Source organism: Heterodontus francisci, unplaced genomic scaffold (genome assembly GCF_036365525.1).
Source record: "Heterodontus francisci isolate sHetFra1 unplaced genomic scaffold, sHetFra1.hap1 HAP1_SCAFFOLD_43, whole genome shotgun sequence".
NCBI lineage: Eukaryota > Metazoa > Chordata > Chondrichthyes > Heterodontiformes > Heterodontidae > Heterodontus > Heterodontus francisci.
Window position 1 is genome coordinate 8,626,795 of NW_027141852.1, and position 15,746 is coordinate 8,642,540.

Here is a 15,746-nt window from a genome sequence, read left to right on the forward strand (position 1 = left end):
CCTCAGCACATAGTGACACTTGGTGTTTGCGTACTGGGGATCTACACACAGCTCGATGCAGCCGCTCACGATGGTAGTCATCAGGATGAGGGCAATGTTGGGTACATTTTTCCCGCCCTTATCCAGAGGTTTGAACATCGTGTCCCTCCGGATCCGGTCCATTTTGCATCCCCAGATGAAGTGGAAAATGACTTGGGTGACCACCAGAGCGCAGGAGTGGGGTATGGGCTAGACCTGCGCCACATACAGCAACAACGTGAGCACCTCGCATCTGATGACCAGGTTCTTACCCATATTAGAGAGAGATCGCTGCTCCCACATGCTCAGCTTATGTTGTACCCTGGCTACTCACTCCTCCCAGGTTTTGGTGCACGCCCCGGCCCTTCCGAACCATATCCCCAGCATCTTCAGGTACTGTGACCTAATGGTGAAGGGGACAAAGAAGTGGTCAGCCCAGTTCCCAAAGAACATGGCCTCGCTCTTGCCGTGGTTAACTCTGGCCCCTGAGGCCAGTTCGAACTGGTTGCAGATGCACACAGACAGCGGGTCCAAGCAGAAGACGACAACGTCATCCATGTACAGGGAGGTTTTAACCTGAGTGGCTCTGCTGCCTGGGATTGTCACCCCTCTTATGTTCACATCCTTCCTAATATACTCAGCAAAGGGTTCAAACAGCAAACAAACAAGACCGGGGAGAGAGGACAGCCCTGTCTGACTCCAGATTGGATCGGAAAACTTTCTGATTCCCACCCATTGATTGAGACAGCGCTACTGATATTTGTGAAGTGCAGTTTGATCCAATTGCAGATTCCCTCCCCAAACCCCATTTTGGAAAGCACATCCATCATGAAGGTGTGCGATATCCTGTCACAAGCCTTCTCCTGGTCCAGGCTGATGAGGCAGGTGTACACCCTCCTGTCCCGTACATAGGCGATCGTATCCCTGAGTTACGCGAGACTATCAGAGATCTTCCTGCCGGGTACAGTACAGGTCTGATCAGGGTGAATCACCAACTCCAGAGCAGACTTGACTCGACTGGCTATGACTTTGGACAGCATCTTGTAGTCAAAATTAAGTAGTGAGATGGGCTGCCAATTTCTGATTCCTGCCCTCTCCCCCTTCCGCTTGGAGATGAGGGTGATGATGCCTTTCCTCATGGATTCTGACATGCTGCCGGCCAGGAGAATACTCTCGTATACTTCCAGCAGGTCTGGGCCGATCCAGTCCCACAGGGCCGAATACAACTCAACCGGTAAGGCATCGCTTCCGGGAGTTTTACTCGTCTCAAAGGACTTGACGGCCTTTGTCAGCTTGTCCAGAGTTAGCGGCATGTCCAGTCTCTCCCTCATGCTATCATCTAAGACAGCTGTGATAGATCACAGGAAGCTCTGCTGTCTGTGCGCTTTGCGTCAGACAGCCCAGCATAAAAGGATTTGCTAATTCTTAGTATGTCGGACTGCGAAGACGTTACCGAGCCATCCTCTTCCTTCAGGCTTCTGATGAAGCTGTGTGAAGCTTTTGGAAGAGGTAGTGCAAACACATCTCATCCTGTTCGATGGAGTGGACTCTGGACCGGAAGATGATTTTGGAGGCCTCTGTGGCAAAGAGTGAGGCCTCCTGACTCTTCACCTCATGGAGGTCCTCCTTGACCTCGACCTCTATCGTCTGAAACACATGCTAAGTGCCAGATGCTGAAAGGTTTTTTTTCAGATTAGAGATACAGCACTGAAACAGGCCCTTCGGCCCACCGAGTCTGTGCCGAACATCAACCACCCATTTATACTAATCCTATATTCCTACCAAACATCCCCACCTGTCCCTATATTTCCCAACCACCTACCTATACTAGTGACAATTTATAATGGCCAATTTACCTACCAACCTGCAAGTCTTTTGGCTTGTGGGAGTAAACCAGAGCACCCGGAGAAAACCCACGCAGACACAGGGAGAACTTGCAAACTCCACACAGGCAGTACCCGGAATCGAACCCGGGTCCCTGGAGCTGTGAGGCTGCGGTGCTAACCACTGCACCACTGTATAGGTTGATTATTGCACTCACAGTATCTCAGCCTGAGTCATCTAAAGGAACCTAACACACAAATAGTAGCACTGAGAGATTGTGAAAGAGTCCAAAACTTAGAGTACCAGACACTGACAGACACAATCTGAAAACTACACACACATGGATATAGAATTGGCTAACTCACAGGAAACAGAGAGTGGGGATAAATGGGGCATTTTCAGATTGGCAAACTGTAACTAATGGAGTGTCACAGGGATCAGTGCTGGTGCCTCAACTATTTATGGCCTATATTAATAATTGCATGAAGGCACTGAGTATTTTGTTGCCAAATTTATGGACGGTACAAAGATAGGTAGGAAAGCAAGTTGTGAGGAGGCCACAAAGTGTCTGCAAAGAGATATAGATGGGTTAAGTCAGTGGGCAAAAATTTGGCAGATGGGGTATAATACGGGAAAATGTGAGATTGTCTACTTTGGCAGGAAGAATAGAAAAGCAGAATATTACTTGCATCAGAGAGACTGCATAATGCTGCTGTACCGAGGGATCTGGGTGTCCAAGTACATGAATTACAAAAACGTTAGCATGCAGCTAAGGCAAGTAATTAGGAAGGCAAATGGAATGTTGGCATTTTTAGCAAGGGGAATGGAGCATAAAAGTAGGGAAGTTTTGCTATAACTGTACAGGGCATTACTGACATCCCAACTAAAGGACTCCACACAGTTTTGGTCTCCTTATTTAAAGAGGGGTACACATGCATTGGAATCAGTTCAGAGAAAGTTCACTCGGCTGATTCCTGGGATGTTGGATTGTCTTTAGTTTAGAGATACAGCACTAAAACAGGCCCTTCGGCCCACCGAGTCTGTGCCAACCATCAACCACCCATTTATACTAATCCTGCACTAATTCCACATTCCTACCACATCCCCACCTGTCCCTATATTTCCCTACCACCTACCTCTACTCGGGGCAATTTTTATAATGGCCAATTTACCTATCAACCTGCAAGTCTTTGGCATGTGGGAGGAAACCGGAGCACCCGGAGGAAACCCACGCAGACACAGGGAGAACTTGCAAACCCCACACAGGCAGTACCCAGAATTGAACCCGGGTCGCTGGAGCTGTGAGGCTGCAGTGCTAACCACTGCGCCACTGTGCTGCCCTATTGTCGATGGCTGCCCTTGATGAGACAATGCTCGCTAGGGATGAGCAGTGATCACATCGTCCAGTGGTTCGCCATGGATCTTGATATAGAGGGGCAGTGTCGGGTAGCAGGCTGGCAGAGGACCTTTGTCTTCCAGACATTTAGCTTAAGGCCAATTCTTTCATATGCCTCGATGAATGCATCGATCAGGGTTTGAAGCTTGTTCACTGGGTGTGCGCACCCGCAGGCGTTGTCAGCGTATTGCAGCTGGATGACAGATGTTGGAATGGCCTTGCTTCTGGACTGGAGGCAAAGTCAGTTCAATAGTTTCCAACTCGTACTATAGAGTAGATCGACTGACACAACAGCTGGTGGGCTGAAAGAACGCTGGAACTACAAAAACTTGCTGAAAGCCACGACATATGTGGCTTCTTCGGCACTGTCAAGATCATTCACGGCCCAAGTATCTAAGGACCTACCCCACTGAGAGCAAAGAATGGAGTGACACTGATCAAGGACAGAGAGGCAGTCAGCACTCATTGGAAGGAACACTTTGAATATCTCCTCAATTGCGATGCCGTCTTTGATGTGAGTGCCCTTGACTACATTCCACAGCATGCTACCCACCATGACGTCAGCACAATCCCAGACTGACAGAGATTGACAGCTAAAAAAAAAATAAGGCCACCGGCATAGATGGAATTCCCACCAAAATTCGAAAATACAGCAGAGAAGCACTCTTGACACAAATACATCGTCTCACGTCTCGCATGTGGAAGGAAGAGAGCATGTCAGGGATTTCTGAGATGCCGTAATTGTGACCATCTTCAAAAAAGGTGACAAACCCGACTGTAGTAACTACAGAGGGGCAGCCATGCTGTCCGTCACAGGGAAGGTCATCACAAGAGTCCTTCTCAACCGCCTCCTCCCCATGGCTGAAGAGCTCCTACTGGAATCACAATGTGGATTCTGTCAATCAAGAGGCACAGTGAAAATAATCTTCACAGTAAGACATTCCCAAGCAAAATGTAGGGAGCAGCAGCAACCTTTCTACATGGCCTTCTCTGACCTGACAAAGGCCTTCAACTCTCCAAACTGGGAGGGATTATGGAACATCTTCTTCAAATTTGGCTGCCCGGAGAAATTCGGCACCATCGTCTGCCGACTGCATGACATGTAATCATTGGCAACGGACCTACCACTGACCTAATCCCAATGCAAACTGGGCTCAAGCAAGGCTGTGTCATCGCACCAACGCTCTTTTCCATCTTCCTCCCTGCAAAATTCCAACTCATCTCCTCACACTCAAACACAGTACCAGAGACTGACAGATACAGAATGGATGTCACACTCACAGTACCAGAGTCTGTAATATACAGAATGAATCCCTACTGCACCAGAGACTGAGAGCTACCGAATTACACAACACGCTCAAACACAGGATCAGAGAAAAAAGAAATGAAATTAATTGCACGCTCACATGCAATAGCAGAGACACAAGGACACAGAATCAGCCAATATGTGTCTTCCCAACAACAGCCAGGACATTTCCAGGGAGCTTTACATAAGAAGCGGCTCTTTCAACAGAAACTGGGGTTGGAGACAGTCTTTGGGAAATATACTTCCTGATTGCAGGAAGGGTGTTTGTGATTGGTTGCAAATGTTTAATCTGATTGGATGGCGAAAGAGACCAATTAGAGAATTACAATATGAAACCTTTGTGACATCACTGCCAGTCACCCAATCACAATCTTTATTTTCCCCCATCCCTCATTAGCATAGAGCTGTGGGATTGTCTATTTAATCCGCACTCGGAAGGGGTTTGGTTTATCTCTGAGTCTGAAATTGAAACTGAAGATGGTTGAGGAGAATAAGAAAGCAGCTCCTAAGAAGGGCGCCAAGAAAACCTTAAATAAACCGTCAGCAAAGGGCGGCAAGAAGCGGAGAAAGTCGAGGAAGGAGAGTTACTCCATCTACATCTACAAAGTGATGAAGCAGGTTCACCCCGACACCGGCATCTCCTCCAAGGCCATGAGCATCATGAACTCGTTTGTGAACGATATTTTCGAGCGCATCGCGGGTGAGGCTTCCCGCCTGGACCATTACAACAAGCGCAGCACCATAAGCTCCCGGGAGATCCAGACCGCCGTGCGCCTGCTGCTGCCCGGGGAGCTGGCCAAGCACGCCATGTCGGAAGGGACAAAGGCGGTGACCAAGTACACCAGCTCCAAGTAAAACTGCACAATGGACTGAAAAACATCCCAAACACAACGGCTCTTTTAAGAGCCACCCACAATCTCTCTGAAAAAGCTGCATCCGAACATCTCTATTAAATCACTAAGATAATGTATAATATAATAACGATCCCACTACTGTGTTTGTGTCTCCTGTCCCATGAACCCATAATGCGCTCATTCGCCTTTCCTTTTTTGCTTAAAGCTGTTATTTTTTTTTGCACAGCCCCTGAATGACCGCTTTAACAGCTGCTTTCAGCGGGAAGAGTCAGACCTCCGTTCCTTCACTCCATTCCTGAAATGTGAACTGATTCATCATTTTATCAACAGCAACTCTCCGCAGTGTAACAGCCCGGAATGGGATCATTATAGAGCAGATTAAGGGCAGTTTGAGGATTCGATCCGGCTCCCTCTTTTCAGAGAAGGACACTGGGCTCTGATTGAGGATAAACTGAATGTTTCCCTTCAGGGAAATGCTGTGAACAGGGATTTAGTACCACCCGGGACAGTTTGAAAGCGATTGTGGGAAGATCCACAATTGAAACAACATTTAAAACCCACGTCTCTGATTGGTGACGAAAGGATTAGATTAGATTAGAGATACAGCACTGAAACAGGCCCTTCGGCCCACCGAGTCTGTGCCGAACATCAACCACCCATTTATACTAATCCTACATTCCTACCAAACATCGCCACCTGTCCCTATATTTCCCTCCCACCTACCTACACTAGTGACAATTTATAATGGCCAATTTACCTATCAACCTGCAAGTCTTTTGGCAGGAAACCGGAGCACCCGGAGAAAAACCCACGCAGACACAGGGAGAACTTGCAAACTCCACACAGGCAGTACCCGGAATCGAACCCGGGTCCCTGGAGCTGTGAGGCTGCGTTGCTAACCACTGCGCCCTAGTTGAATAAAAGTAGTTGAATAAAAGAAAATAAAGAGAAGGGATTTTAAATCTTTGACGAAGGATGACATTTATTTTAATCCGCTCCTTTCCGAAAATGAAATTGGCGGGCTTTTTGAAATTGACAAATTCTGTTTCTGAGGTTGTGGTGGGTAAATCCCGCCCTCTTCTGTTGTCAGTGACCTGATTGGTGATGAATATAGGCAAATAAGGTGAATTAAGTACCGACCAATGAGGAGAGTTTTCAGTCTGTAAGTACAGTAAATGCAGTGGAAAATATCCATTCTTCGTGAAAGAATTTGTGAAAATATCTGGAAGAGGAAAGACCGGCGGCAAAGCTCGGGCCAAGGCCAAGTCTCGCTCCTCCCGGGCTGGACTGCAGTTCCCGGTGGGCCGTGTTCACAGGCTCCTGAGAAAGGGCAACTATGCTGAGCGTGTGGGTGCCGGAGCCCCGGTCTATCTGGCTGCTGTGCTCGAGTATCTGACCGCTGAAATCCTCGAACTCGCCGGTAACGCGGCGCGGGACAACAAGAAGAGCCGCATCATCCCCAGACACCTGCAGCTGGCCGTCCGCAACGACGAGGAGCTCAACAAGCTGCTGGGAGGGGTGACCATCGCTCAGGGCGGGGTGCTGCCTAATATCCAGGCCGTGCTGTTGCCCAAGAAAACCAGCGCTCAGAGCTCCCAGAAAAAGTAAAGCGGCCAAAATATCATCGAATAAACCAAAGGCTCTTTTCAGAGCCACCGACAGTCTCTGTGAAAGGGCTGATTACTGTCTGATTCCAGAATGTCAGTAACAGGACCGAATCAGATTTACAATGTTTAAGCAACTATTTCAGTGACTTCTCACTGTCCCCCGAAACCCTGTCCAATTTATTACTTCCACACCGAATTTGAGTTATTTGTCCCGTTACATTTTGCCGGCAGTTACAGATGAGTAACCAACAATATTACAGATTAAAGCTGTTCGTAAAATATGGACATAACCATCCAAAATCTTGTTTTTTATTCCGCTTTTATCAGCACAATTTCCTGGCGCTATTTTACGAACAGCTTTAAAATGGTGCCAGGAATTTGCTGATAAAAGCGGAATATAAATGTTTTTTAATGGTCACACATGTATATATATATATATATATATATAAAACGATCAGCTTTCGATAGATTTTCCAGTAATCGCTTCTTTCCGATACTGAAATTGGCGGCTTTTTCGAATTCAAACTTTGTCAGGTTGACAATTTAAGCCAATGATTTGCTGCATTTTCCAATTCGAAGCTCTGCGATTGGTTAAGACATACGAATGGGAAGAGGGTGACCAATCAGAAGTGGGCTCGGGCTCAAACTGCGGAAATTCCAGGTCCCTGAATGATTGAGCTGAAACTGATCAGTTTCACAAACCCTGTCAGTTTCAGTGCAGGAAACACCGTCTCGGGAGAAATAACATCACAAGTGGGTCTGGTTCCAGTGACCGATTCAATGGCTGCTGCAAAACTCCCGGATTCTCTCATTGCATCGAAATCATTTTGAAATTCTATGAAAACAATGAGTGATTCTGGAGGAGTAATGTGGCTTTTCACTGAGGGCATGTGTCGACTGGGGAAATAACTAACTGGAGAGTCTCGGGCACTGTTTACACAGCACGTTTACAAAATCAAATCCACTGCACATCCTTGCTACAACTGAAATATCAAACTCGGGGATTCCAGTTTTGTATCCCGAACACAGCAGATTGATTGAACTGTTCTGAACAGCCCATCCCAGCTCCCATTTCCAGGTCACTGCTTTCTCTGTGAGGTGGTGGGTGGCTCTTAGAAGAGCCTTTGTTGTGCGTTTGCTGGAAAGGGTCAAGTTGTTCAACCGCCGAATCCGTAGAGAGTGCGGCCCTGCCGTTTCAGAGCGTACACCACATCCATTGCAGTGACCGTCTTGCGCTTGGCGTGCTCAGTGTAGGTGACCGCATCCCTGATCACATTCTCCAGGAAAACCTTCAACACCCCGCGAGTCTCCTCATAGATCAAACCCGAGATCCGCTTGACCCCGCCACGGCGAGCCAGGCGGCAGATTGCTGGTTTGGTGATGCCCTGGATATTATCACGAAGCACTTTGCGGTGCCGCTTTGCTCCGCCTTTGCCCAGTCCTTTCCCTCCTTTACCTCTGCCAGACATGATGATTCTTCACTCAGATCACTGCAGTCCATGAGTAACAGAATCCTTCAGGATCCTTTGTATACAGACCCCCTGGACCTTGCTGAGAAAGGCAGAGTGAGAGCAGGGAGTGGAGGAGACAGAGTGAGGATTAAACAGAGAGCGAGAGGGAGGAGACACCCAGAGTGACAGACAGAGAGAGAACGGTTCCGAAGAAGGGTTCCTGACCCGAAACGTTAACTCTGCTTCTCTTTCCACAGATGCTGCCAGACCTGCTGAGTGAATCCAGCATTTCTTGTTTTGGTTGAGAGAGAACGGCCCCTCATCTTTCAGATCCACCTCCAGTTTCCTCCGGGCTGCCAATTTCAAACCCTTTATTAACAGTAGAACCGAAACCCAGCTCTCCACACAAACCTTTCCAGACTCGGCATTCGTAGTCAAAGCCTTCCAGAAAGTCGGAGCTTTTAAATATGGTCCTGCTACAATTAACACTCAGTAATGTTCCCACCGAAACACAATCCATTCGATACTAAGAAACCTCCTCAGTAACATCACCATTTACACACACATCCGCTTCCAGCAGTTTACAAACACCTTTTTGCAGCTGTTTGGGGAATCTCCTGTGTTAAGATTGGAGTTGGAAAGCGGCCTTTACCCTGCAGTGTTATCGGCTCACAGTGAACCTGCCGACTGGTCGACTCAGCCATGGCCACAATTTCTATTATGAAGATTGCACCTTCACAGTCTACATCTAAATCTTCATGCAGTAAATGTGACAGTGCGTCAGCGATAGCATTCTCCTTTGAACTACGATATTCAATGTTACAGTCAAACAGTGAGAGAAGTACAGCCCACTGCAGCATCCTTGATACTGCCATTGTCAGTATTGTAGACTTTGGTCCCAGAATAGCTATTAGTGGTTTATGATCTGTTACTAGCGTAAAGTTTCCACCCAACAAAATCTGGTGAAACTTTTTGTTTCCAAAGATGATTCCAAACACTTCCTTTCCTATCTGTGTGTAGTTCCAGTCACTCTTGGTCAGGGTACGTGACACAAATGCTCTGGGCTTCTCCTGACCATGCTCCACAACATGACTGATTACTGCTCCAACTCCATATTTTGAAGCTAGCTTCAGTTCACCATTTGTGTGGTAATGAATGTGTAGTGTGTCACTGGTCAAGCTTCTCTTACATGCATCATAAGCATCTTGTTGTGCTTTAGACCATTTCCATTTCACATCTTTCTTCAACAACTCATGTAGTGGAGCTAACACCATTGCATGCTCAGGCAGAAATTGCAAGTAGTATTGGACCATGCGTAGAAAAGATCTAAACTCAGACACATCTTTTTGTCTTAGGGGCTTTGACCATAGCCTCTATCTTCTCTTTCACTGGCTGTAGTACTTTTCATTGATTATCAGGCCAAGGTACACCACCTCAGATTGTACAAAGGCACACTTGTTCTTTTTCAAGTGACACATTGTGATCATTGAGCCTTTTTAACACTTCATCCAACACTTGAAAATTCTCTTCATTTGTTACAGTCATGATCAACACATCATCCTGATTGCACAAGCAATGTAGCACTCCTTGTAAAATCTTACCCATTGTAACTTGGAAGAAGTTTGGAGAAGGCTTCACACCGTACGGCAGCTTTATGTAGGAGTATAACGCCATGTGTGTGTTTATTGTGAGATACTGCAGATTCACTTGATTCACATTGAGCTGTGCATAAGCATGGAATAAATCCAACTTTGTGAATAGCTTGGATCCTGCTAACTCCGCATACAAATCTCGAGATCAGTAGTGGATACTTCTCATAATCCACTTCCTGGTTCATTGTGACATTGTCATCCCCACATAGACTAATGGTTTTGTCTGACTTGGGCACAATGACAATTGGGTTTGCCCAATCACAGTGATCAGTTTTCACCAGCACACCATATCTCTCCAGATTCTTTTGCTCCTCTTCAACCTGGGTTTTGGAAGCATAAGGAAGCAGCCAAACTTTGCAATATACTGGTTTGGTATCAGGCCTGATTCAGATGTGAGCTTTCACACTGATTATGCCTTCATAGCCGTCCTCGAAAGTATTCCTGTAACTATTCAATGGCTGATCAAGCTCCTTGGTTGTTTCAACTTGAAAAAACATGCTTCCAGTCTAACTTCAGCTTTCAAAGCCAGTCTTTCCCCATTATTATTGGTTTGTTGACATATCTCACTACCTTGTAGGGGAGAGGCTGGCATAGCAGTAATGTCAATGAACTGATAATCTCACGACTCAGACTAATGCCCTGGGGATATGAGTTTAAATCCCACCATGGCAGCTGGTGGAATTCAGATTCAATTCATTAATGAATAATATAAAATCTGAGCAGTGGTGCCATGCAACGATGATTGATTTTCATTAAAACCCATCTGGTTCACTCATACCCTTTACAGAAGGCAATCTGCTGTGCTTACCTGGTCTGGCCAGCATGTGATGCTGGCCCACAACAATGTGGTTTACTCTCACCTGTCCTTTGAAATGACCTAGCAAGCAATTCAGTTGTCAAGGGCAATTAGGAATGGGCAATAAATGCTGGCCTTGCCAGTGATGCCTACTTCCACTGACATAATTTTTTAAACAATGGGTAACTTGAGGGGCCTGCCCTTATGTTGGATATTGCACTCCATTTGCCCACACATTTCTCACACCTCACCAGAGTAGGTTTTCAATTGACCGGTGCTCTCAGTTTGACGGACATCACTGACTTTGCTCCCATACATTTCTCTACTCATGATGGAGCAATCCATGGTCGTAGCATTGTACTGTTTATTTACCAACAACATTATACAAAAGTCTCCATCATTTGAGTGATTGCTAGTGGCATATATGCTGTACAGCCCTTGCTCCTCTTTGGTTAGGCACTCTGGATTCACTTCAAGATTGTGAACTCCACCCTTATAACATCACTGTTTTCCATTACCACTGGAATTAGTTCCCTTTCCTTCTTTGGCCTCTGCTTGACAAATAAAACATTTTGCATTTCTGTACTGACATGATTGGGCTGTGTGGTTGCCCTTATGGTGATAACGACACTAAACTGCTATCATTGGCACTCTTCTGGCTATGTCTGTCCACTTTAGACTTGGCTGAAGCACTTTAACGGTGGACAGAAGCCTGTACTAGTTACCTGCATAGGACAAAATTCCCTAACATTCTTTGATGCCATCTCCATGGAAACAGCAATCTTACACACGATCTCAAATGTAAGATTTTGTGTGTTTAGTAACTTCGATTGGATTCTTTTGTTCACCAAATCCACACACAAATATGTCAGGTAATGCATGGTCTAAGAATGTGCCAAAGTTGCAACGTGATAAAAATTCTTCAGTGCCACAATATACTCACCAACTGCTTCACTACTTTTCTGATTTCTGGTTCCAAATTTATAGCATTCTGCTATCTCTAGTGGCTTAGGGTTGAAATGTTCCTCCAACTTGGTGATATTGTTTTGACTGGCACATATTTTGCTTTGTTCAGAGCAGGAAGCTTTGTTAGCATGTCATACACTTCCAGGCCAATTTCCACAAGCAAAATTGTTTTCTTTTGCTCAGGAACTGCCTTATTCTGAGTCTTGACCGCCTCACCTTCCAGTCCCAAAATATTCTTAACTCTAAAAACATGCCCATTCTTTCAATACAGGAACGGAATGTTGCTCAAACCCTCTCATTCGTTGCCATCTTTCAGCTGTATCCCATGAGTACAGCCAAATTTCCTCAATGAGCACGAAGACCGTGCGGTATCCTATTCAACTCAGGAGACAGTCTGAGGCTCAGGCTGTCCACAACCCATCTAAATTCTCCACTATCCGAGCAACTAAGTCACCAGGAACTGGCTGATCTTGTTTACTGCAGTCCCTGCTGCTGTTTTCTGCCTATATTTACAGACTTTATCTTCCCCTTGTTGCCATTTTCTCGATAATATTCAGGTGGGTCGAGCAGAAAAAATGGATACCAAATATGGCGAGTTCAAGGAAGTGTTTATTCACGCCATTACGTCATCACGTCATGTGTGAATCACGTTCTGATCACTCCTTCCAAATGTATGTCTGAATAAGTGAAAAAAAACCCTCACAATTAACAATGTCACCTTTCAGTGTTTTGTGGAGAAATTTCACGGCGTGACGTATGTCATTAATGTGTTCGTACAAATTTCAGAAAAATATGGAGTTGCAAATGATTTGCCAGGAAATCGTCTAAACATATCTCCATGTCTCCCACTCACTCGCAAAGAACTGCAAACTCACAGATTCAGAAAGAACCCGGAGATGGAAATCAATGTTCAGCACAGCTAGAAAGATCTGCACTAATCTGTAGCTCAAAAAACTCAAACACTGTATTTTGACCCTTTGACTTAGTTGGTCGAAGTACCTCTTTAATGAACAGATCAATCCTGGATTCAAATCCCCTTTGAGCCTGACTGTAACTTGGTTTTCCAACTACTTTATTGAGCAGCACAATAAGACAGGACAGTAACAAAAGCAAAATACTGCAGATGCTGGAAATCTGAAATGAAAACAGAAAGTGCTCGAAATATTCAGCGGGTCTGGTGGCATCTGTGGACAGAGAAGCAGAGTTAACCTTTCAGGTCTGTGACATTTTATCAGAACTGCTGAAATGTTAACTCTGCTCCTCTCTGCACAGATGCTACCAGACCTGCTGAATATTTCCAGCACTTTCTGTTTTTATTTAAAACAGGACTCTATCTGTCTTTGCTGAGCGAAGGATTTCCGAATGGATATTTGACGATTGTCCCTTCTTGTACAGAAATTCACTGCAAATACTATAAAGGTACCTCAGTCAACCACACCTCCTTTGAGAGAAATTTGTTCATCATTGCATTTGATCTGGAAACCACTCTTGACATTAATCTCACTGAATCAGAGTGTGACGGATTGTATCTGTCAGTGTGTTCATGTCACTATGTGCTGCTTTCTACTGAGTCTGGGACACGATGCAAGGTGGAGGATTTGTCCGAGTTTTGGATTATATTGTCAGTTGAGAATGATAAAAACTGAAAAGAAGCAAATAAGAAATCCTTGTCCCCAGATTTGAGAATCTGGAGATCCGCTTTGGGAAAGTGAATCAGAGCAGAATGAAGGATGAACTGTCTGATTGCCCAGAAGTGATGAAGACACAGCTCAGTCAGCACATTCCCCTGGTTTATGATGCTGGAACATTCCTCACACAGAAATTATTCAACTCAGTAAAAATATTCTGACAGCTGATAACGTTTGCTACCAATTGAAGGACTGTCCAATGTGGTTATCAAGTCAGAGTGAAAAGTTTATTAAACTTGGTTCCATTCAATCCAGCTGTCATAAACTTTGAACCTTTATTCGTTTTATAAACAGTATTTGAAGGGTCTCAGTAACAATGTTCAGTGTTGATGAGAGTAGGGTCTGGGTGAGAAACTGCTGAGTGTGACAGGGTCAGGACTGAATGCAGGAAGTTCTCTAACAGTCTCTCTCTCTCTTTCTCCCTCTCTATTGCTGAAGGGATTGAGTTGATTGACAACTGGCGGCTGCTGGTGTTTGAATAAATGAAGTTCCTTCCAACCATTTTTTGATTGACAGCTACAAAGAACTTTTTTGTCCCAGGACACAAAAATGAACAGAAGTGGATCAGTGTAGGATGATTCTCGGTCTGTATAAAAGGGGTGTGATTTCAGCTGACATGGTCCAGTGGTTAATGATTTCAACATTGAAATCCACTGGACTTATCCGAGTTTGGTTTGAGTCCTGCTCACAGAGGATCTATTCAGTGATTTTAATTTTTTTTAAATTTTAATCCTCTATTTCCACAAAACGCAGGCACTGAAATAACTCATACTCCTCGCCATTGCTATCCATTATACAGGTGGTGGCTGCATGGTCTAATGGAGACACACTCGGAGGGGTTTGGGAGACGTTTCTTCTCGGGTTTTCGGGATCTTTTGGTCCACCAACAGCAACCGGATGTCTGCAGAGGAACTCGGAGTGCCAGGCCGCTCAGAGGACAGACTTCCCAGGATCAATTTTAATCAGGGGACAAAATATCAATGGAACAGAACATAAAAGGTCCGAGGATTGAAACTGAAATTCCTGATGTTTTGGAAGAAACCTGCAGATGTTGGACGTTAATATTTGCTCGGTGCAGATTCATTTTAGTTCGTTATTGTGTCCTGGGACTAACAAATGGCTGGCAGCTGTCAATCCAAAAAATAAAAATCAGAAGATTCTGGCAATTTCCACCCTGACAGCTCTCAGCAGTCTTGGTTGCATCCCATTCAGTCCTAATGACTTATCAACATGAAGTACAGCCAGCCGTTCCAGTATCTCCTATTTATTAGGAGTTATGTGCAAATGAATCCATTTGCAAATTATTGAAAGTGAGTGGTTTTATTGAAGAGGGTTTAAAGGAGGATGAGAGAATCGTGTGTGAAAATGAAGTGGAATCAATGCAAGTAAAATTAGCAGGAACTGGAATGAAGGGGGTGGGGATCTCCTGGTCACATGGACTGCTTGCAGAATTTTATAAAGATTTCTTTCATAGAGATTTTAACTCCATTTCATTTTTGTTATTTTTTTCATGGGATGTAAGCATCGCTGGATTGACCATCATTTATTGCCCATCCCTAATTGCCCTGGTTTTGGTGAGCTGCCTACTTGAACCACTGCAGTTCACATGTTATAGGTACACACACAGTGCTATTAGGGAGGGAGTTCCGGGATTTTGATATGCCCTCGGCAAAATAGATCCAAGTCACGATGTTGTGTGGCTTGGAGGGGAGGTTGCTGGTTGCAGTGTTCCCATGTATCTGCTGCTATTGTCCTTCCAGGGAATCAGGGGGAATTCTCTCCGCTGGTTGGAGTCATACCTAGCACAAAGGAAGATGGTTGTGGTTGTTGGAGGTCAATCATCTGAGCTAAAGGACATCACTGCAGGAGTTCCACAGGGTAGTGTCCAAGGCCCAACCACCTTCAGCTGCTTCATCAATGACCTTCCTTCAATCAGAAGGTCAGAAGTGGGGATTTTCGCTGATAATTGCACAATGTTCAGCAGCATTCATGACTGCTCAGACACTGAAACAGTCTGTGTAGAAATGCAGCAAGACCTGGACAATATCCAGGCTTGGGCTGATAGGTGGCAAGTAACATTCATGCCACACAAGTGCCAGGCAATGACCATCTCCAACAAGAGAGAATCTAACCATCTCACCTTGACATTCAATGGCATTACCATCGCCGAATCCCCCACTATCAACAT

At 45.3% G+C, this 15,746-nt stretch overlaps 1 protein-coding gene across 1 annotated transcript; it reads left to right on the top strand.

Moving 5' to 3' along the window:
- Window positions 1–6,622: 6,622 nt before the first annotated feature.
- On the top strand, window positions 6,623–7,006 carry LOC137364963 (histone H2AX-like; the record flags this gene model as incomplete). The annotated part of the gene is made up of 1 exon (XM_068027834.1): window positions 6,623–7,006. A coding segment is annotated over one exon (384 nt), but the record flags the coding sequence as incomplete, so codon positions are not given.
- Between the last annotated feature and the right edge of the window lie 8,740 nt (window positions 7,007–15,746).